General features: G+C 43.6%; 1 protein-coding gene across 1 annotated transcript in view; it reads right to left on the reverse strand.

Annotated features, from left to right (window-relative positions):
- LOC101112981 (high mobility group protein 20A-like) overlaps positions 1–5,171 on the reverse strand; it is a 34,154-nt gene extending 28,983 nt beyond the window's left edge. Inside the window, exons 1-2 of the mRNA XM_027971172.3 lie at positions 5,049–5,171; positions 878–1,041 (exon numbers count right to left, since the gene is read on the reverse strand). Of these exons, the coding sequence (XP_027826973.1) occupies positions 878–1,041; positions 5,049–5,076 (192 nt within the window). The 5' untranslated portion in view covers positions 5,077–5,171. The remainder of the gene's footprint in view (positions 1–877; positions 1,042–5,048) is intronic.
- Between the last annotated feature and the right edge of the window lie 16,523 nt (positions 5,172–21,694).

The following is a 21,694-nucleotide window of genomic DNA, read 5'->3' on the forward strand; positions in this document are numbered from 1 at the left end:
TGGTTATGTCTAGCTGTACTTTCACAATAATAAAGTAAAAAGAAAAAAAAGGGTTTTTGTGCACCTATTACGGACCAGACCTTTCAGCACGCAACAGTTGTTTAGTCTTTAGAAATTCCTTTAAAGTAGATAATGTTATAGGGCTTCCCCCGTGGCTCAGGGGTAAAGAATCCATCGGCAGTGCAGGAGATACAGGTTCAATCCCTGGATCAAGAAGATCCCTTGGAAGAGGGCATGGCAACCCACTCCAGTATTCTTGCCTGGAGAATCCCATGGACAGAGGGGCAGGTTACAGTCCGTGGGTTGCAAAGAGTCAGACATGACTGAGCGTGCACACAAATAATGTTATCCCTGTTTCACCAAGAAGTAACTGAGTCTTGAAGCGTTAACACACTTTGTGCAAAGTGTCACAGCTAGAAGATGGCAGAGCTACACTTCCAATACCCATCTGTCTGCCTTCCAAGCCCACATTCTTCCCACTTAGCCACCACTTAACCACCACGGTGCCCTCCGTGCCAAGCCTCACCAACTGCCTTTCCCGCACAGAAAACGGACTAGGTCATCCCCCAGCTAAGAACTGCTCACGTCACCCGAGAACCTTCACCAAAACCCCAAGTTTCCAGGAGTAGTCAGGCTCAGGAACCAAACTCTTTAAGATCAAATCCTGCTCTGCCAATTACTATGAGACCCTGAGCAAGTTCCTTGACTTCTCTGTGCTTTGCAGTGTAGTGAAGGTTTGAAAAAATAATGCCCAGGAGTGCCAGCCCAGAACCTGGAGCACAGAACATGTTTAACATGCAGGTGTTATCACTCGTGTTATGATGCCATGACATTGCCGCATGGGAGGCCCTCCGAGCTTGGCCTGGACTGCACTTGCCTTTGGTTCCTCTGAGTCCTGCTCCTTTGGGTCCCCTGGGTCAGTCAGCCTAATGGGCTGCATGGGCAGAGATGCCAGGTCCCGGCAGTAGGTCTGGATCACAGAGCTCCCAGGTAGTAGGCTGCCTGTCCCATTTGGAGGTGGGAAAAGGAATTCTGTGGGTACTAAAACAGCAAGAAACAGCCACATAAGGTCTGAGATATTGAAATCACCATCCCACCTAGAGTCTGTCCAGCACAGGGACTCTGTGATTTATGTTTCAAATGCCCACAAGTGACAGCAAATGCCTACAACCTGAGTTGATGGTCATTTCTCTTGGCTCAGCCCCTAAGTCCCTTGAGTTAGCTTCACACCATCAGCAACACAATCCCCTGCTGGGACCATGGGTTCCTCTTCACAAAGTCAGGGCAAACTTCAGACCAACTTGACAGAGTTGTTGAAAGGTCTATTCACAGCACAGGTATTTACAGGATGCCAACTGTATGCTGGGTGTGGCAGACAACAGTGTAGAACTGACCAACAGTCCCCCTGGAGTTTACATTGTGAGGGTGGGGGGTTAAACCCAAACTTACAGAGTCCTCAGAGCACCACATGGTCCTTAGTAGGCTCTCAGTAAAGTCACTTATTTTACTGACATTTTAAATCAGTGCATTTACAGAAATTTATCCTCTGAGAATGTTGAGGATGTTGTCTGCAGTCAAATCAACTCCTGATCTCCTGTGAAGGAGGCAGAATGGTAATTATGATCCTATTTTACAGATGGGAGGGAGGTGGGAATGAGACACTTGATAGCTCAGATCTGAGGCTGAAGCTTCAGCTGAGGCTGAAACTCCAATATTTTGGCCACCTGATGTGAAGAGCCGACTCGGGAAAGATCCTGATGCTGAGAAAGATTGAGGGCAGGAGGAGAAGGGGACAACAGAGGACGAGATGGTTGGATGGCATCATCGACTCAATGGACATGAGTTTGAGCAAGCTCCGGGAGATGGTGAAGGAGAGGGAAGCCTGGTGTGCTGCCGTCCATGGGATCGCAAAGAGTCAGACAAGACTGAGCAAATGAACAACAAATAGCTCAAATCTGTTAGATGTAATGCACGATCCTCCCTCCCCACACGCACACTTGACTGTCGCTGTGACTGTAGATGAAGTACCCCGAAGCAGATTGATTCCTGAAAGACGCCTAGAATCACACAGGTGGGAGAGGCAGGTGTGACTGAACCCAACCATCCTGGCTGCCAGTCCGAGGTCTGTCCTCTCCCTTCAACCTGCACTCTCTGTGCTTCCTCATGGGGAGGGGAAGGTAACAACTTTCAAGTTACCATTCTGAAGTGGTATCCCGCTTCAGTTCAGTTCAGTTCAGTCGCTCAGTCATGTCTGACTCTTTGTGACCCCATGGACTGCAGCATGCCAGGCCTCCCTACGCATCACCAACTCTTGGAGTTTACTCAAACTCATGTCCACTGGTTCGGCGATGCCATCCAACCACCTCATCCTCTGTCCTACTTAACCACCACAATGCAGGAAACAGACCCTGCCAGACAGTTCTGGATGCTGACTTGTCTGAGGTTGAGGAAAGACAAGAAGGTGTCCACTGACTTCCCTCTCAGCTTCCTAGGAAGGGGAAATACAGCCGAGTGATGACAAAACCCAGCATTCCAGAACTTTCCTTGGCTTGTATCCAAATGGCCAAGCCTGATCCAGTCTTGCAATCCATCACTAGGACTATTCTTGTTTTTTTTTTAATGGTATTTTTGTTTTGAATCATAACTTGCGGATATGACTCAGAACTAGGGGTGGCCCTCCCATGGGTGATGGTAAAGGTCAGACAGCACCCCTCCCTGGTCCTCCAGCACCCAGTCCCCTCCCTGGAGGCTACATTAGGAGGCTCTTCATGGGCCCTTCCAGAGCTAGTCTGTGCATTTACAAACATTTCTGTACCCTGCATAATGGCAAACTGGGTGCACTGAAACTTTACTTCTTTTGTTGACTATGTCTTTGAGTACTTTCTGCACCAGCCCATTTAGAGCTGCTGCATTTTCTGGTGAAGGGGGCCTGGAATTCTGCTGTGAGGAGGGGTCTCAGAGCAGTTAGCAGACCCAGTAAGAAATGCATGTTCCTCTGGGCCTTGCACACATAGCATTTCATGTATGCAATGGGCTCTCTAGAAAATCGGGTTGCTGGGTCAAAGGGCATGTGTGTTTCTAATTCAGATAGACTCTGGATGGCACATGCCCCTCCACAGGGCTGGATCCATTTTACGCCCACAGCAGTGCAGGACTCAACTTCCTCTCGAGGATCCCTGCCGTTGGACCCACAGGTGAGAATCCCACCACCTCCCTCTCTGCTCACATTTCTTTATGGCTCCTCCTGACTTTGGCATGAAGTCCAGACCCTTTAGCCTGGTATTCAAAGCTCCAGGAGGCTGGGCCCTAACGTCTCAACTAGTCTCACACCCATCCAAATGATATAACTGACTCCAGAAGGTGGTGATAAAAATGGGTGATAATCAGACCCTTTATGCACGTTATCCTATTTAATCTTCAGCATGACTCTAGTTGCCATGGCAACACCCACAGGTAGGGAAAGAAGTTCAGGCCAGTGACTCTCCCAAGTGCCCAGAGAAGGGCAGGGCAGATAGGAACCCCCCACCTTGGGTTGCCTACTCTTTCCATCTCCCCAGCCATCTCCCCAAAGCAGTAATCCTCTCCTATCCAGTACAGCCCGACCTCAGATGCCTTCATCCTGCTGGGCCAGCCCCAAATCTCCCCTGCCTCTCCCTTCCCACTCTTCCAAGGATCCAGGCTCAGCAGGAAGGAGCCCATTTGGGGGGACAGCTCTCAGCTGATTCATTCATTCAGTGGACAGGCATTAAGACCAGGGTCAGACAGAGTGCCAGGCCACAGGCAGCAGCTGCAGAAACAGCAGTGGCTGACAATACAGACTTCAGGGAGCTCTAGGTCCATATTAAGTCCCAGCTCCTAAGTGGGCAAAGTGGTTGCAATGGTGATTGCTTTGCCTAATATTGAGGCTCTAGAATGTTCTGTGACCTGCTCAAGATCTCCAATCCAGAGACAAGTGGTGCTTGTCCTGGGGTCTTGGCCTCCCCACTGGCTGGACAGTACTGTGGTCACACCTATACCTCAGATAGAACTTTTGATCCCAGAGCCAGCTCTGCCACCTGTTAACCACATGGTCTCTTGTTCCTCAGGTTTTCTCAGCTGCAGGACTGGGCTACTAAGAGGCACTTGTTATTATAGTGCCTGGCACCCAGGAAGCAGGCTATAGTTAAGAACTGCTGGTAGCCTAACAGTCCTCAAAGTCCTCACTGGAACATGATAATCCAGTCTGCAAGTTCAACTTTAAGTTCAAATGCCACCTGCCCGCAGGTGACAGAAACAGATTAGCCAGGAGCAAATCACAGGGCTTATCATGAAGGGCAGGAAATGGGCTTTTTCTGCATACAGGAAGGTTCTGGACTGAGACCTGGATCTTTCCAGCATCAGTGTCAACATTTGCGCTGTAGACGCCAAAGCTCTGACACCCACCGACCTGGGCTCGAATCCTGGTTACTTAAGGACCCGTGGGGCTGCGTTCGAGTCACCGAATGTCCTCTATTTTTCACTGTGGAGCACAGTCCCCGCCCCCAGGTCGCCAGGTCATTACGCGGGACAGGTGAGAACAGATTCGCTGAGCCGAGAGCTGCCCGAACGCCGCACAACGCAACAGCTCTTATGAGCAGAGTCTCCGGCTGACGTGCGCACGCGCGCGTCCGGCCCCAACAGCGGCTGGTGACGGCGGAGGGGGCCGGGATCTCAGGCTGTCACCGGAGCCGGGGTCGCCCCTCCATCAGCACCGGCGGCTGCAGAGGGCACCGGACCGGCTCTGGGGCCGCGCTGGAGAGGGGAAGAGGTCATCGGCGCGGGGACGACGGGAGCGCGGCAGGGGGCTGACAGATGGGCACCTGCGCCTAGGGACGCGCGGGGAGCAGACCGGCCGGACGCAGGCCCGAGTCACGTGCCAGGCCCTGGGCACCGCCCCGGGCATCCACACCCGCGCCGCGGGGCCGGGCTGCACCGGGACGCGCCCACCCCGTCCCGGGGAAGACCCCCCAAACTCCCAAGGAGCGGGGCGCGCGCGACCGAGGGGAGGGGCCGCAAGTCCAGCCACTGACCCGCAGCCTGGCCGCTGTCCCGCTGCATGTCGCCCGCCCGCCCGGGCCGCCGCCCGGCCTCGGCCCACCAGGTGCACCCGCCCAGCGCCTGCCGCTCCGCCCCGCGCCCTGGGCTCCGTTTCCACCCCTCCCCGTGCGCCGTAGGCGGGCCCTCTGGAGGCGTCACTCGCTGAGCCGCTGCGAGTGCCCGGGGTGCGGGCTTTACCCGCCCCGGACCGCGTCGCGCCGCCTGGGTGTGGGCAGGCGCGTGGGGCAAGAGTTCCAGCTGCGCAGGCTGCTCCGGGCTCCGGGCTTTCCGAGTAGCCGGGGACTGGGCGGGGCCAGAGAGGGGGGTGGGGGAGTGGGCGGGGCGGAGGGGTGGGAAGCCCCGCCCCGCCACCGAACCCCCGCCTTGGTTGCTACGGGTCCTCCACCCGCCCCCTCAGTTACATAAGTGCCCCTATTTATACGTCTCTGAATATTTTCAAGTCACACAGGAATACATACTGTATTAGCACTGTGGCGAAATTTGGAAAACTCAAAGCAGCCAGCCCCCTCTCCTTGAATTCTGCCCCTCAAAGCCAACAACCTGTTAATCCACGGGAGTGCCTCCTTAACGTTAAAAAAAAAACAACAACAAACACTTTCAAAGATAATTCTAAACACTTAGAGATGGCCACGAGCTCCACCCCTTCAGTGGCAACACTCCCACATTCACGTGTCTCCGTCCAGCTTGTGGCAGGTGATCTGAAGGCAGTCATGAGTTCAACACACTCTCTGTGTAATTTCGAGGTTTCCTGTAGGAATGCACGATCCCTGGAGTCGGAGGATGTGGGTTCACCAGCCTACCTCTGGCTGGGTGATCTTGGGCTGGTTACTTCACCTCTCTGGGCCTCACTCTCTTCATCTGACAAGTGGGGATAATAAATAGTGCCCATTATATAGGATGGTTGTAGGGATCAATGAGTTAATATTCCTAAAGTACATCAGAGGCACTCAACGAATGTGTTAGTTATTGTTTCTGAGGTCCTTCGTCTGCATGTATCAAGGGTAATGAGCAATAACTGTGTAAAAACATAATTTGGTCTTTTCATACTCTGCACAGCTCCCCACTCCATTTCCTTATTTTTATTTTTAACCAACCAGTGGCTTCAACAAATAAGTCACTAAAGCTCTCTGTTCCTCAGTTTCTTCCTATAGAGAGTAAAGATAGTATTAATAGCATCACAGGGATGTTTGAGGATTAAATGAGATGCTGTGAGGAGTATATAGACTCGCTGACTACCAAGTTTGGTGTGTATTTCCTAGCTAATGACATAAATAGCTACTCTTAGCTGGTGTTGTCCATGTCCACAGGGAAGCCCCAGGGCTGAGTCAACATGGGCTGGGACTCCAGAGCAGGAAAGGAGTTCAGGGATCCAGAGTGCCAGTCCTTCTTTCACCAGTGGAGGAAACTGAGTCCTGGACAGGGAACGTGGCTTCCTCAAGTGATGGTCCTTCAACCACCCCCCCCCGCCCCCATGCATCTTCTCAATTCAATCTAATTAAATGCAGTAAATGCAGGATGAGATTCCCCTCCTTGCAAAACTGAGTTAAGAATATTCTCTTAAATCCTTGCGATTAGCTAAGAAAACTATGAAACAGAAGAACATTCAAATGAGATTTATATTTTCATACATTAGACTACATAAAGCCTCTGGAATCTAATCAGTAAAGTGTTGATAGAGGAATGGTTAAATATATGAGTGGAACAGAAGGTAGAACCAAAATGAAATCCCAGAATCATGTTCAGTTCAGTTCAGTTTAGTCGCTTAGTTGTGTCCGATTCTTTGCGACCCCATGAATCACAGCACACCAGGCCTCCCTGGCCATCACCAACTCCTGGAGTTCACTCAGATTCACGTCCATTGAGTCAGTGATGCCATCCAGCCATCTCATCCTCTGTTGTCCCCTTCTCCTCCTGCTCCCAATCCGTCCCAGCATCAAAGTCTTTTCCAATGAGTCAACTCTTTCCATGAGGTAGCCAAAGTACTGGAGTTTCAGCTTTAGCATCATTCCTTCCAAAAGAACACCCAGGGCTGATCTCCTTCAGAATGGACTGGTTGGATCTTCTTGCAGTCCAAGGGACTCTCAAGAGTCTTCTCCAACACCACAGTTCAAAAGCATCAATACTTCAGCGCTCAGCCTTCTTCACAGTCCAACTCTCACTTCCATATATGACCACAGGAAAAACCATAGCCTTGACTAGATGGACCTTAGTCGGCAAAGTAATGTCTCTGCTTTTGAATATGCTGTCTAGGTTGGTCATAACTTTTCTTCCAAGGAGTAAGTGTCTTTTAATTTCATGGCTGCAGTCACCATCTGCAGTGATTTTGGAGCCCCAAAAAATAAAGTCTGACACTGTTTCCACTGTTTCCCCATCTATTTCCCATGAAGTGATGGGACCGGATGCCATGATCTTCGTTTTCTGAATGTTGAGCTTTAAGCCAACTTTTTGACTCTCCTCTTTCACTTTCATCAAGAGGCTTTTGAGTTCCTCTTCACTTTCTGCCATAAGGGTGGTGTCATCTGCATATCTGAAGTTATTGATATTTCTCCTGGCAATCTTGATTCCAGCCTGTGTTTCTTCCAGTCCAGCGTTTCTCATGATGCACTCTGCATATAAGTTAAATAAGCAAGGTGACAATATACAGCCTTGACGTACTCCTTTTCCTATTTGGAACCAGTCTGTTGTTCCATGTCCAGTTCTAACTGTTGCTTCCTGACCTGCATACAGATTTCTCAAGAGACAGGTCAGATGGTCTGGTATTCCTATCTCTCTCAGAATCTTCCACAGTTTATTGTGATACACACAGTCAGAGGCTTTGGCATAGGAATGCATGTTAGGTTACTCTATGACAAACATAATTAATTCAGAAAAATAGAATTATTAATCAATACTATTAACTGGCTAGCTATCTGAGAAGAAAAAAGGATGGACTTCAATCTAATTTCAAATATAAAAGTAAATTCTAGATGGATTGTAGACCTAAATTAATAAAGTGAACAATAAAAATAATATAAGACATTGGGATCCCAATAGCATGCTCAGCTAGACAGCTCCACTGGAACACCAAATGAAAGTACTGAGATGGAGGATTATTTATAACAAAAGGCTCTGCTGAACCCACAGAGAAATACCCAAGAACCATGTCTTCCACACAAAAAAGGAATAATCAGCCCAGGATAGAGTGGTTATTAACACAGACGTCTGAGCTCCACTGGGTAAAACCACTTACAACATGAACTTCAGGTTTTAGGGACTCATGCTGGTACGGTGGACCAATGAAAAAAACCTGCTCATATCTGCTGCATCTGGGAGGAAAACCCACAAATAATACAAATGATAGTCTCTCCTGATAATTTGAAGCCGGAAGACAGCTCCCATGTGTGTCTGAGTTTCAAACTTGCCCTGCCCCCAAGGTAAACACCCATCAAACTAAATTAAAATAGTTGTAAGTTCAAAAGCAGAGACATTACTTTGCCAACAAAGGTCTGTCTAGTCAAGGCTATGGTTTTTCCAGTAGTGATGTATGGATGTGAGAGTTGGACTGTGAAGAAGGCTGAGTGCCGAAGAATTGATGCTTTTGAACTGTGGTGTTGGAGAAGACTCTTGAGAGTCCTGTGGACTGCAAGAAGATCCAACCAGTCCATTCTGAAGGAGATCAGCCCTGGGTGTTCTTTGGAAGGAATGATGCTAAAGCTGAAACTCCAGTACTTTGGCTACCTCATGGAACGAGTTGACTCATTGGAAAAGACTCTGATGCTGGGAGGGATTAGGGGCAGGAGGGGAAGGGGACGACAGAGGATGAGATGGCTGGATGGCATCACTGACTTGATGGACGTGAGTTTGAGTGAACTCCGGGAGATGGTGATGGCCAGGGAGGCCTGGTGTGCTGCGATTCATGGGGCCGCAAAGAGTCAGATACGACTGAGCGACTGAACTGAACTGAACTGAAGTTAGTATTGCCCCTTGGTGGCACTAGTGGTAAAGAACTCGCCTGACAATGCAGGAGATGTAAGACATCGCAGGTTTGATCCCTGGGTGGGGATGACCCTGAAGGAGGGCCTGGCAACCCACTCCAGTATTCTTGCTTGGAGAACCCCATGGACAGAGGAGGCTGGCAGGCTACAGTCCATGGGGTCGCAGAGTCGGACACCACTGAGTGACTTAGCACAGCACACATCACCCCCTGGAGCACAAAATAAACAGATACAAATGATTTCTGAAGAAAAGGCATCTCCAGTCCAGGCCCTTCACCATATACCATATACGAGCTCATAATAAAAATTACCAGACACAAAAAAATAATGCAGTATAAGTGAGAGTCTGCAGTTCAGTTCAACTCAGTCATGTCTGTCTCTGTGCAACCCCATGGACTGCTGCACACCAGGCTTCCCTGTCTATCACAGTCCCCCAGAGCTTGCTCAAACTCATGTCCACTGATGGACACTGAGTCACTGATGCCATCCAACCATCTCATCCTCTGTCATCTGCTTCTCCTCCTGCCTTCAATCTTTCCCAGCAGCAGGGTCTTTCCCAATGAGTCAGTTCTCATCAGGTGGCCAAAGTATTGGAGCTTCATCTTCACCATTGGTCCTTCCAATGAATATTCAGGATTGATTTCCTTTTGGATTGACTGGTTTGATCTCCTTGCAGTCCAAAGGACTCTCAAGAGTCTTCTCCAACACCACAGTTGGAAAGCAACAATTCTTCGGTGCTCAGCTTTCTTTATGGTCCAACTCTCACATCCATACATGACTACTGAAAAAACCGTAGCTTTGACTAGATGGACCTTTCTCGGCAAAGTAACGTCTCTGCTTTTTAATATGCTGTCTAGGTTGGTCATAGCTTTTCTTCCAAGGAGTAAGTATCTTTTAATTTCATAGCTGCAGTCACCATCTGCAGTGATTTTGGAGCCAAGGAAAATAAAGTCTCTCACTGTTTCCATTGTTTCCCCATCTATTTGCCATGAAGTGATAGGACTGGATGCCATGATCTTAGATAATTTGCAGTTAACATTAATTTAGGATCCTCAAGTGTTTCTGAGAGTAGACAAATCACAGACTAAAATTAATCATGTATAAACATAAAATTTTAAAAGAAATAAAAACAATTTAAAAACAGTTCAAAGAACAAACATCAAACAAAATGATCAGGAACATTTGAAAAAGAACCAACTAAAGCAACTTGAAATAAGAAGTATAAGCACAAGAATAAAAACCTCAATTGGTGGATCAAGCAGATTGCTTGTCTGAAGATGAAATTAGTTAACTGAAGGACAGATTTCAAGATGTTACCCAAATGCCACTCAAAGTGACAAGGAAGTGACAGATAGGAGAGTGAGTTCTGAAGACACACGTGAGAGAATGTAAAAGTCTAAGCTGAAAATAATGAAAAAGCCTCAGTGACTTGTGGGCTATCAAATGGCTACATAATTAGCTTGTTGGAAGAAGTACAGCAGGAAATAATATGTAAAGAGATAACAATAAAAAATTTTAAATCTGATGAAAATTACAAACATAAAGATCCAAAAATATCAACAAACGTCAAAAAGCATGCACACCACACACACACACGCACCCACACACATACATACCGACTCATGTCTGACATTGCTGAAAATCACTGATAAAAAAGTTAATCTTGAAAGCAGTCAGAGAAAATATCACATCAAAAGAAAAGCAAAGGGCAAAGATCTACACTACCTGAATTTTCAAGATTCAGTGTGAAGTCTGTGGTATTGGCATCAAAGACAGACAAATAGGTCAATGGAACAGAATAGACTCCAGAAATAGACTCACACATTATGTGGTCAATTGATTTTTGACAAAGGTGCAAAGAAAATTCTGTAGAGAAGACAGTCTTTTCAACAAATGGTGCCAGAACAATTGGATATCTACATGAAAATGAATTGTGATCCATACTTTAAACCATATGTGAAAATTACCTCAAAATAGATCATAGACTTACATAAAAATAAAAATTATAAAAATTCCAGGAGAAAACATCAGAGAAGATTGCTGTGATTTGGGCTCGGGCCTAGATCTTAGGTACAATACCAAATGCATGAGAGGTTGTGTGCTCAGTCGTGTCTGGCTCTTTGAGACCCCATGGACTATAGTCCACCAAGCTCCTCTGTCCATGGAATTTTTCAGGAAGAATTCTGGAGTTGGTTGCCATTTTATACTCTGGGGGATCTTCCCAACCCAGGGATCAAACCGGCATCTCGAGTCTTCTGCACTGGCAGGCGGATACTTTACCACTGAGCCACCAGAAAAGCCCAATACCAAATGCATATGACATTGATAAATCAGGGAAAAGACAAATGATATACTAGGAGAAACTGTATGATTATACAAATAAATGTGTATCAACTCTTGCAACAAAACAAACCCATTTAAAAATATCAAAAGATTTGAATAGACACTTTATAAGAAGACATACAGACAGCAAGCACATGAAAAGATGTCACAGCATTAATCACGCAAATAAAAATGAAAATTAAAGGTATAATGTCCTACCACTACACTCTTATGAGAATTCTAAAATTAAAAAGGCAGACCATGCCCGGTTTTGGCTGGAGCTCTCATACACTGCTGGTGGGAATGTAAAATGGTACAACCACTTTAGAAAACAGTTTGTCAGCTCTTAGAACTGTTAAACATACATTCGTTACCTGTTGTTGGTTAGCCGCTCAGTCATGTCTGACTCTTGTGACCCTGTGGACTGTAGCCCACCAAGCTCCTCTGTCCTTGGGATTTCCCAGGTAAGAATACTGGAGTGGGTTGTCATTTCCTTCTCCAGGGGATCTTCCCAACCCAAGGATCAAACCTATGTCTCCTGCTTTGGCAGGCGAGTTCTTTACCACTGAGCCACCAGGGAAGCCCCATTTGTTACCTGACCTGGATTTTACACTCTTAGATGCATATGCAAAAGAAATGAGGGCATATGTTCACACAAAAACTTATGCATAAATGTTCTCAGTGTCTTTATTTGTAACAGCTGAAAACTGTAAACAATCCAAACATTAACATGAGAATTTGGACAAGCAAATGGTGTCCAACAGGATACTTCTGAGCAAGACAAGGAGTGAACTACTAATTGGTACAAAAATTCTGAATCTCAGAATAACTGCCTAGTGAAAGAAGACCAGGAAAACACCTGTGTGGGGAAGGGGTAGAGGCAGAAAGGAGGGCTCATAGAACAGGTCCAGGAAGCCTTCAAAGGATGAACACGTTCATTATCTTGATTTGTGGTGATGGCTACATAGGTGTCTACACGTGTCAATGTTTATCAGCACTTTATATATGTGCAGCTTATCCTTACTAATTTTCCTTTGATAAAGCTGTCACAAAAATTAAAATTGACAGCTTTGAGCAAATATAATTACACCACACGTGCAATGCAGGAGACCTGAGTTTGATCCCTAGGTTGGGAAGATTCCCTGGAGAAGGGAACGGCTACCCACTCCACTACTCTCCATGGCTTGGAGAATGCCACGGACAGAGAAGGCTGGCAGGCTGCAGTCCATGGGATCACAAAGAGTTGGACATGACTGAGTGACTTTCATTTTTTTCAATTTATAAGAAATATCAAAGTAAAATAATGGACATTAGCACAAAGGAAAGGATGGGAGAAGACTGAAATATAAGGTTCACATTACATGGGAAGTGATACGTGTTATTTGAACTAGACTGTGATAAATAAAGGAGAAGGCAATGGCACCCCACTCCAGTACTCTTGCCTGGCAGATCCCATGGATGGAGGAGCCTGGTGGGCTGCCGTCCATGGGGTCTCAAAGAGTCAGACAAGACTGAGCGACTTCACTTTCACGTTTCACTTTCATGCATTGGAGAAGGAAATGGCAACCCACTCCAGTGTTCTTGCCTGGAGAATCCCAGTGGTGGCAGAGCCTGGTGGGCTGCCATCTATGGGGTCGCACAGAGTCGGACACGACTGAAGTGACTTAGCAGCAGCAGCAGTGATAAATAAAAGATGCATATTATAAATCCTAAGTCAGCCAGTAAAAAGAAATAAAATAAAGATATAGCTGAAAAGTTACTAGAGGATAGAAAATGGGATACTAAAAGCACTTAATTTAAAATTAAAGAAGGGTAAAGGGGGAAAAAAAGGAATAAATAAGTGGGAGAAACAGAGAGCATATACCAAGAAGGCAGACTTTAGCCCACATGTATTAACAATTACATTAAGAATGGATGGATTTACCACTCCATGGAAGAGGAATAAACAGGAAGACCCAATGATATGCTGTTTACAAGGAATCCTCTTTAAATATGAAGAAAGATTGGCTGAAAGTAAAAGTCTTTCGAAAAATAGACCATTAGATATTCTTAAGGATAAGAAATTTCATAAGGCTATACAAATATCAGAAAAAAACAGACTTTACAGCCAAGAATGTTACCAGAGGGGTTTCACAATGATAAAGGATCAGTTCGTGAAGAAGACATGACAGCCTTCAGTTCAGTTCAGTTCAGTCGCTCAGTCGTGTCCGACTCTTTGCGACCCCATGAATCGCAGCACGCCAGGCCTCTCTGTCCATCACATTTGTAATAATAAAGCTTCAAAATACATGAATGAAAGCGACAGGACTGAAAGGAGAAATGGACAAATTCACAATTGTAGTTGTAGACTTTTTGACACCACTCACTCTCTTGGTAATTGACAAAAATCAGTAGGTGTGTAAGGTCTGAACAGCCTTATCAACCAACATGACCTCATCGACATTCACAGACTTCTCTACCCATTGAAAGCAGCTATTGCATCTTTTCAAGTACAAATGGAAAATTCAACAAGCTAGATCCTGTGCCAGACCATAAAATCCATCTCAATAAATTTAAAAGGGGCGAACCTATACAGAGTATGATCTTCACCAATGGTAGGATTAAATTAGAATTCAATAAGAAGAAGATGTATGTAAAATCCCCCAAGTATTAGGAAATTAAGCAACACATTTGAAATTGATATGTGGGTCAAAGAAGAAATTAAGGGATTGACTGGAAACAAGGGGAAACAAAATATTTAAAATCGAATCATACATATTATGTATATAAAATTAGTGAGCTACTTAATTGAGTTTATAAGAATAGAAGCCATAATTAAAATACTGGATAAAAACCATGTAACCTGAAAGGGAAGTGATTGACGTTAAAGTACTTGACGTTTGTAATGACAATTGAGAGTTTGATTAATTTAGGCTTTGCAAAATAAATATGGTAGAACTTTCAGGTTAATAACTGAAAAGATGAAAATAAACCTTTCAAAGAGAGGAAAATAGAATAAGGAAAAAGTTCATGTAATTTAAAAGAAGAAGAAAGAGAGAAAAAAGAAGAAGGAGAAAAAAGCAAGACAAAATCAGATGGGTAGAAACAGCTCTAAAGAGACCTACACTTATGATCTGCTTAGGTGAACAAGCTGATTGACTTAGGCTGAAGTGTTATTGTTGTAAAAATTCAAAACCCAAGTATATAAGCCACACCTGAACTGTGAGAAGGACATAGGAAGGTTGGAAGTCAAAGGATGAAACAAAATTTATGAAGTAAACGAAAGCTGTGGTAGCTTTTACTATTGAACAAAATAAACCTTAAAATAAACAATCATTAGGATAAAGAAGATTACTACCACATAATGAATTCAGGAGCAGGAGGCCACAAGCTAGAATTACATGCATGGTATATGAAACAAAGATGGAGGGAACTAAAGGGGAAATTGACAAATCCACTGTCTTAGTGGGACAGTTCACCATACCTCTTTTTAAATTTTTATTTATTGTGGTGAAATATAAAGTTTACCACTGGAACCATTTTCAGAGCACAGTTCAGTGGTACTGAGAATATTCAGATTGACACTGTGCAGCCACCACCACCATCCATGTCCAGAACTTTTTCATCATCCCAAACTGAAGCTCCATATCCATTAAACAATAACTTCCCATTTTTCATTCTCCCTAAGCCCGTCATAACCACCATTCTACTTTCTGTGTCTGTGAATTTGACTACTCTTGTTGTTCAGTCACTAAGTCGTGTATGACTCTTTGCACCCGCATGGACTGCAGCACACCAGGCTTCCCTGTCCCTCACTATCTCCTGAAGTTTGCTCAAACTCATGTTCATTGAATCGGTAATGCCATCCAACCAACTCATCCTCTGTTGCCTCCTTCAATCTTTCCCAGCTGTCTTTTCCAATGAGTCTACTGTAGGGACCACATATAAATGTAATCACATAGTATTTGTCCTTTCATGATTGTCTTATCTCATTGAGCATAAAGTCAACCATGTTGTCACAGGTGTCAAATTTTCCTCCTTTTTAAGAGTGAATATTCTGGTGTGTGTCTGTGTGTATCAATCACATATTATTTATCCATTTGTCCATGGATGGATACTTGGGTTGCTGCCACCACTTGACCATTCAGGTGTGACCTAGATACATGGTTGCTACCACCACTAGGCTAGTCATCTATGACCTAAGTCAAATCTCTTATGATTACACAGTGGAAGTGACAAATAGATTCAAGGGATTAGATCTGACAGAGTGCTTGAAGAACTATGGATGGAGGTTCATAACATTGCACAGGAGGTGACAATCAAAACCCTCCCCAAGAAAATGAAATGCAAAAAGGCAAAATGTTTTTCTGAGGTGGCCTTACAAATAACTGAGAAAAGGAAAGAAGTGAAAGGCAAAGGAGAAAAGGAAAGATATATCCATCTGAATGCAGAGTTCCAAAAGAATAGCAAGGAGAGATAAGAAAGCTTCCTAAGTGAACAGGGCAAAAAATAAAGGAAAACAACAGAATGGGAAAGACTAGAGATAGCTTCAAAAAATTTAGAGATACCAAGGGAACATTTCATGCAAAGATAGGCACAATAAAGGACAGAAATGGTATGGACTTAACAGAAGCAGAAGATATTAATAAGAGGGGGCAAGAATACACAGAAGAACTGTACAGAAAAGATCTTAATGTCCCAGATAACCACAATGGTGTGATCACTCACCTAGAGCCAGACATCATGTGGGCCTTAGGAAGCATCACTAAGGACAGAGCTAGTGGAGGTGATGGAATTCCAGCTGAACTATTTCAAATTCTAAAAGATGATCCTGTGAAAGTGCTGCACTCAATATGCCAGCAAATTTGAAAAACTCAGCAGTGGCCACTCAATCCCAAAGAAGGGCAATGCCAAGAAATGTTCAAGCTACCACACAGTTGAACTCATTTCACACACTAGCAAAGTAATGCTCAAAATTCTCCAAGCTAGGCTTCAGCAGTACATGAACTGTGAACTTCCAGATGTTCAAGCTGGATTTAGAAAAGGCAGAGGAACCAGAGATCAAATTGCCAACATCCGTTGGGTTATAGAAAAAGCAAGAGAATGACAGAAAAACATCTACTTCTGCTTAATTGACTAGGCTAAAGCCTTTGACTGTGTCGATCATTACAAACTGTGGAAAATTGAGATGGGAATACCAGACCACCTTACCACCTCATGAAAAACCTGTATGCTGGTCAAGAAGCAACAGTTAGAACCAAACATGGAACGACAGACTGGTTCAAAATTGGGAAAGGAGCATGAAAAGGCTGTATATATTGTCACCCTGCTTATTTAACTTCTATGCAGAGTACATCATGAGAAATGCTGGGCTGGAAGAAGTACAAGCTGGAATCAAGATTGCCAGGAGAAATGTCAATAACTTCAGATATGCAGATGTCAGCACCCTTATGGCAGAAAGTGAAGAGGAACTGAGAAGCCTCTTGATGAAAGTGAAAGAGGAAAGTGAAAAAAACTGGCTTAAACTCAACATTCAAAAAATAAGGTTATGGCATCTGGTCCCATTAATTCATGGCAAATAGATGGGGAAACAATGAGAACAGTGACAAACTTAATTTTGGGGGGCTCCAAAATCACTGCAGATGGTGAATGAAGCCATGAAATTAAAAGACGCTTGCTCCTTGGAAGAAAAGCTATGACCAACCTAGATAGCATATTGAAAAGCAGAGACATTACTTTGCCAACAAAGGTCCATTTATCAAAGCTATGGTTTTCCCAGTAGTCATGTATGGATGTGAGAGTTGGACCATAAAGAAAGCTGAGTGCCAAAGAATTGATGCTTTTGAACTGTGGTTTTGGAGAAGACTCTTGAGAGTCGCTTGGACAGCAAGAAGATCCAACCAGTTAATCCTAAAGGAAATCAGTCCTGAATATTCATTGGGAGGACTGATGGTAAAGCTAAATCTCCAATACTTTGGCCACCTGATGCGAAGAGCTGACTCACTGGAAAAGACCCTGATGCTGAGAAAGACTGAGGGCAGGAGGAGAAGGGGACAACAGAGGATGGGACGGTTGGATGGCATCACCAACTCGATGGACATGAGTTTGAGTAAGCTCCAGGAGATGGTGATGAACAGGAAGCCTGGCATGCCCATGGGGCTGCAAAGAGTCAGACATGACTGACTGACTGAACAACAATTAATTAATGCTTTTGGCTATTGTAGTTAATGCTGGTGTGAATATGAGTGTATCGATATCTGTTCAAGGCCCTACTTTCACTTCTTTTGCGTATAAATGTGAACTTGCTGGTTCATGTGGTAATTCTGTGGCTCAGCAGTAAAGAATCAGCCTACGATGCAGGAGACACAGATTCAGTCCCTGGGTTGGTAAGGTCCACTGGAGAAGGAAATGGCAACCGATTCTGGTATTCTTGCCTGAAGAAATTCCATGGACAGAGGAGCCTGGAAGGCTCCAGTACATGGGGTTGCAAGGGTCCGACTTGACTTAGTGACTAAACCACCATCATGGTAATTCTGTATTTAACATTTTGAGGAATCACCACACCATTTTCCCACATGGCTGTGCCATTTTTACATTCCCAGCAACAGTGCATAAGAATTCCAGTTTCTCTACGTCCTCTCAACACCTGTTGTTTTCGGGGCTTTCCTGATAGTAGCTATCCAAAATAAGTGTGAACTGTCAATGTACCTCTTGATGATTTGTAAGCCAAAGAGGAAAAAGGAGCAGGTAAACATAGAGAATATCTGAACAACACATTTATAACCAGCTTTATTTAATGAACACATAGAGAATCCTCAACTTATCATATAAAGAACATTTGTCATTTTAAGAAAGATGCCATTTACAAAAGCAAAACGAAATGAGAAATACATTTACTGACAGATATGCAGGACTTTAAAGTGGCAAATCATAATTTCATATAGAAAGATGTTTAGGAAGACCCAAGTAAATAGAGGTGTTTATCAATAGAAGGACTTGATAGAGTGTTGCAGCTCTCCAAATTGTGTGGTTTCATGCAGTTCTGATCAAAATCCCAATAAGGTTCTTTGCAAAATTTGCCAAGCTAATTCCAAGATGTATATGGAAGTGCAAAGGGCTAAAAATAGCTCAAATGTTCCTTTAAAAGATGTACAAATGAGGTGGAATTAACTTTGACAGATATTAATACTTACTGTAAAGTTAAAGTAATTATGACAGTGTGATATTGACATAGAGATAGACAAATGGGATAAAATGAGCAGACCATGAATACATGGAAATTTGATATATATCACAGGTTGCACTGCAGTTCACTGCGAGGAAGGATGGAGTTTTAAATAAGTGATGACGTGACAACTGGCTATTCCTATCAGAGAAGAAATTGAAATCGGATCTCTAGCTCACAATCCACACCAAACCCAATTCCAAAGGCATTAATTCTTAAAAAGACAAAGTAAAACTTTAAAACATTTAGAAGGGAATATGGGAGAATATTTTTAGTGCTTCAAGATATGGAAGAACTTCTTAAAATGCAAAAAGCACAAATCATAAATGAAAAGATTGAAAAATGGACTGTATTAAAATTAATATTTATATTCACCCCAAGTAAAGTATATTAGTATGAAATGACAAACCCATCACTGAAAGAAGATACATGTAAAACATATGCTCAACAAGACATTAGTATGTAGAAAATATAAACAATCCCTGAAATAATATGAAAAAGACTACCTTGTAGGAAAATAGGCATGATACATGGAAAGGCACGTTCATTGAGACAAAGTATGAGTAGCCAGAAACACAGGAAGAGTTGCTGTCAGAGAAATTCACGATTAAATGACTCTGAGACACCACTTTACTCTCACCAGATCAGCAACAAGTTAACATTCAGCCAAGAGAATATGTTGGCAAAGATGAGGAGGAACTGGATTTTTTGGAGAACGTTGGTTGGAAGATAAATTGGCATGAACATTTAGGAAAACTGGCAGTTGTCTTGTAAAGTTGAAGATGTTCATGGCCATGACCTAGCAATTCCATTCCTGTGGCACATACTCTGTAACAGCGCTTCTCAACCTGGGGTGACTTTGCTGTCTAGGGGGACATTTGTCACTATCTGGAGGCATTTTTGGTTGTCACAAGTAGGTGGGAGGATGCTACTGGCATCTAGTGGTTAGAGGCCAGGGACAACTCCTCCTCCCAAAGATTATCCTACCCCAAATGGCAATAGTTCTGCTGTTGAGAAACCCTGCTCTAGAAATCTATCTTTGTGCATCAGGAGATATGAATCCTTGTGTCCATTGCCACACTGTTTAAATAGGAAAAAAAAATCACCGGACTATCTATTTACAGTTCAGCCATATGTGTCAAAATGGATGAATTTTTAAAACTCAATGTCATGTAAAAACTAAAACTTTGTAAAATATATATTAATATATGTGTGCTAAGTTGTTTCAGCACAACTTAGGGTCGACTCTTTGCGACCCTATGGACTGTAGCCCACTAGGCTCCACTGTCCATGGGATTCTCCAGGCAAGAATACTGGAGTGAATTGCCATGGCCTCCTCCAAGCGATCTTCCTGACCCAGGGATCAAACCCAAGTCTCTTATGTCTCCCACCATTGGGAGGTGGGTTCTTTACCACTATCACCACCTGGGAAACACTATATTAATATATATACTGATATTAATATATATGATACCATGTGTATGAAGTTAGGAAAGAGATGAACACATGCTTGAAAAGAATGGTTACTAACTAGGTAAGGGCTCATGTGACATGGTAACATTCCATTTCTTAAGTTGAATGGTGGGTAAAATGACAATTAGTTTTTAATATTTTTATTCCTTGACTGTAGTAAAATCTTAAAGTAATGAATCCTATGATCACACCAGTTTCTGCTTAATAATTGTGCATTGAATCCTCTGTTCATCTTTTCTTCTCAGAAGGGGCAATCAAAATTTCTTACTGGTTGAAAGACTATGGTTACCTGAAGCTCTCTCAAGTCCTTATGGGGCTACACTGCTTATGTGCAGTAAAATTTCACTGTTTTTTTTTTTAATTGCATGTTTTCTTTTAAATAAAAAATTAATATAATCTTTAAAGGTTACAAATCACTTACAGTTGTTACAAAATATTGGCTCTATTGCCCATGTTATTCAATACATCCCTATAGCCTCTCTTACACCCAGAAGTTAACATCTCTCTCTCTTACCCCTATACTGCAGTCCCCACCAGTAGCCACAAGTTTGTTCTCTAGATCTGAGTCTGCTTCATTTTTGTTATTTTTACTAGTTTGTTTTATTTTTTAGATTCCACATATAAGTGAAATCATACGGTATTTGCCTTTCTCTGCCTGACTTATTTCACCTAGCATAGTACCCTCTAATTCCATGCATGTTGCTGCAAGTGGCAAAATTTATTCTTCTTTATGACTAAGTAATATTACACTGCATCTCTCTGTGTGTATATATATATGTATATACATATATATATATATGTTGTTGTTCACTCGCTAAGTTGTGTCTGACTCTTTGGGATCCCATGGACCGTAGCACACTAGGCTCCTCTGTCCTCCACTATCTCCCAGAGTTTACACAAATTCATGTCCACTGAGTAGGTGATGCTATCTAACCATCTTATCCTCTGCTGCCTCCTTTTATATGTGTATATATTCTTTTATACATGCATATACACATATCTATGCATGTATTAAAATGGAAAGCCATTCCAGTACTCTTGCCTGGAAAATCCCATGAACAGAGGACCCTGGTAGGCTGCAGTCCATGGGGTCGCTAGGAGTTGGACACGACTGAGCGACTTCACTTTCACTTTTCACTTTCATGCATTGGAGAAGGAAATGGCAACCCACTCCAGGATTCTTGCCTGGAGAATCCCAGGGACGGGGGAGCCTGGTGGGCTGCCATCTATGGGGTCGCACAGAGTCGGATACAACTGAAGCGACTCAGCAGCAGCAGCATACATATATCATCACGGATTTTGTGTGTACCTTTTCCCCTTTTCTTGCTTTCCTCCTTTTTTTCTTTTCATTCTTTCTTTCAGGAAATCTTTCTTTCTAAGGCAGTATGTAGTGCAACTGACTTTTCCTGAAACTTTTCTATTGAGCTTTGGAGAATATATACATTACGTATATCATTTGGCATTCTTGCAATATCTCAAGTTGAAAATATTTTTGTAATAATATAAAACTTCTATTTTAGTACTTTATAGGGTCACATTTGCCAGTCAAGCCACTTTTCAATTTGCTATACTGTGAGTCATGAAATTAAAAGATGCTTACTCCTTGGAAGAAAAGTTATGACCAAGCTAGACAGCATATTCAAAA

The sequence above is a fragment of the Ovis aries genome, chromosome 6 (genome assembly GCF_016772045.2).
Source record: "Ovis aries strain OAR_USU_Benz2616 breed Rambouillet chromosome 6, ARS-UI_Ramb_v3.0, whole genome shotgun sequence".
Taxonomy (NCBI): Eukaryota; Metazoa; Chordata; class Mammalia; order Artiodactyla; family Bovidae; genus Ovis; species Ovis aries.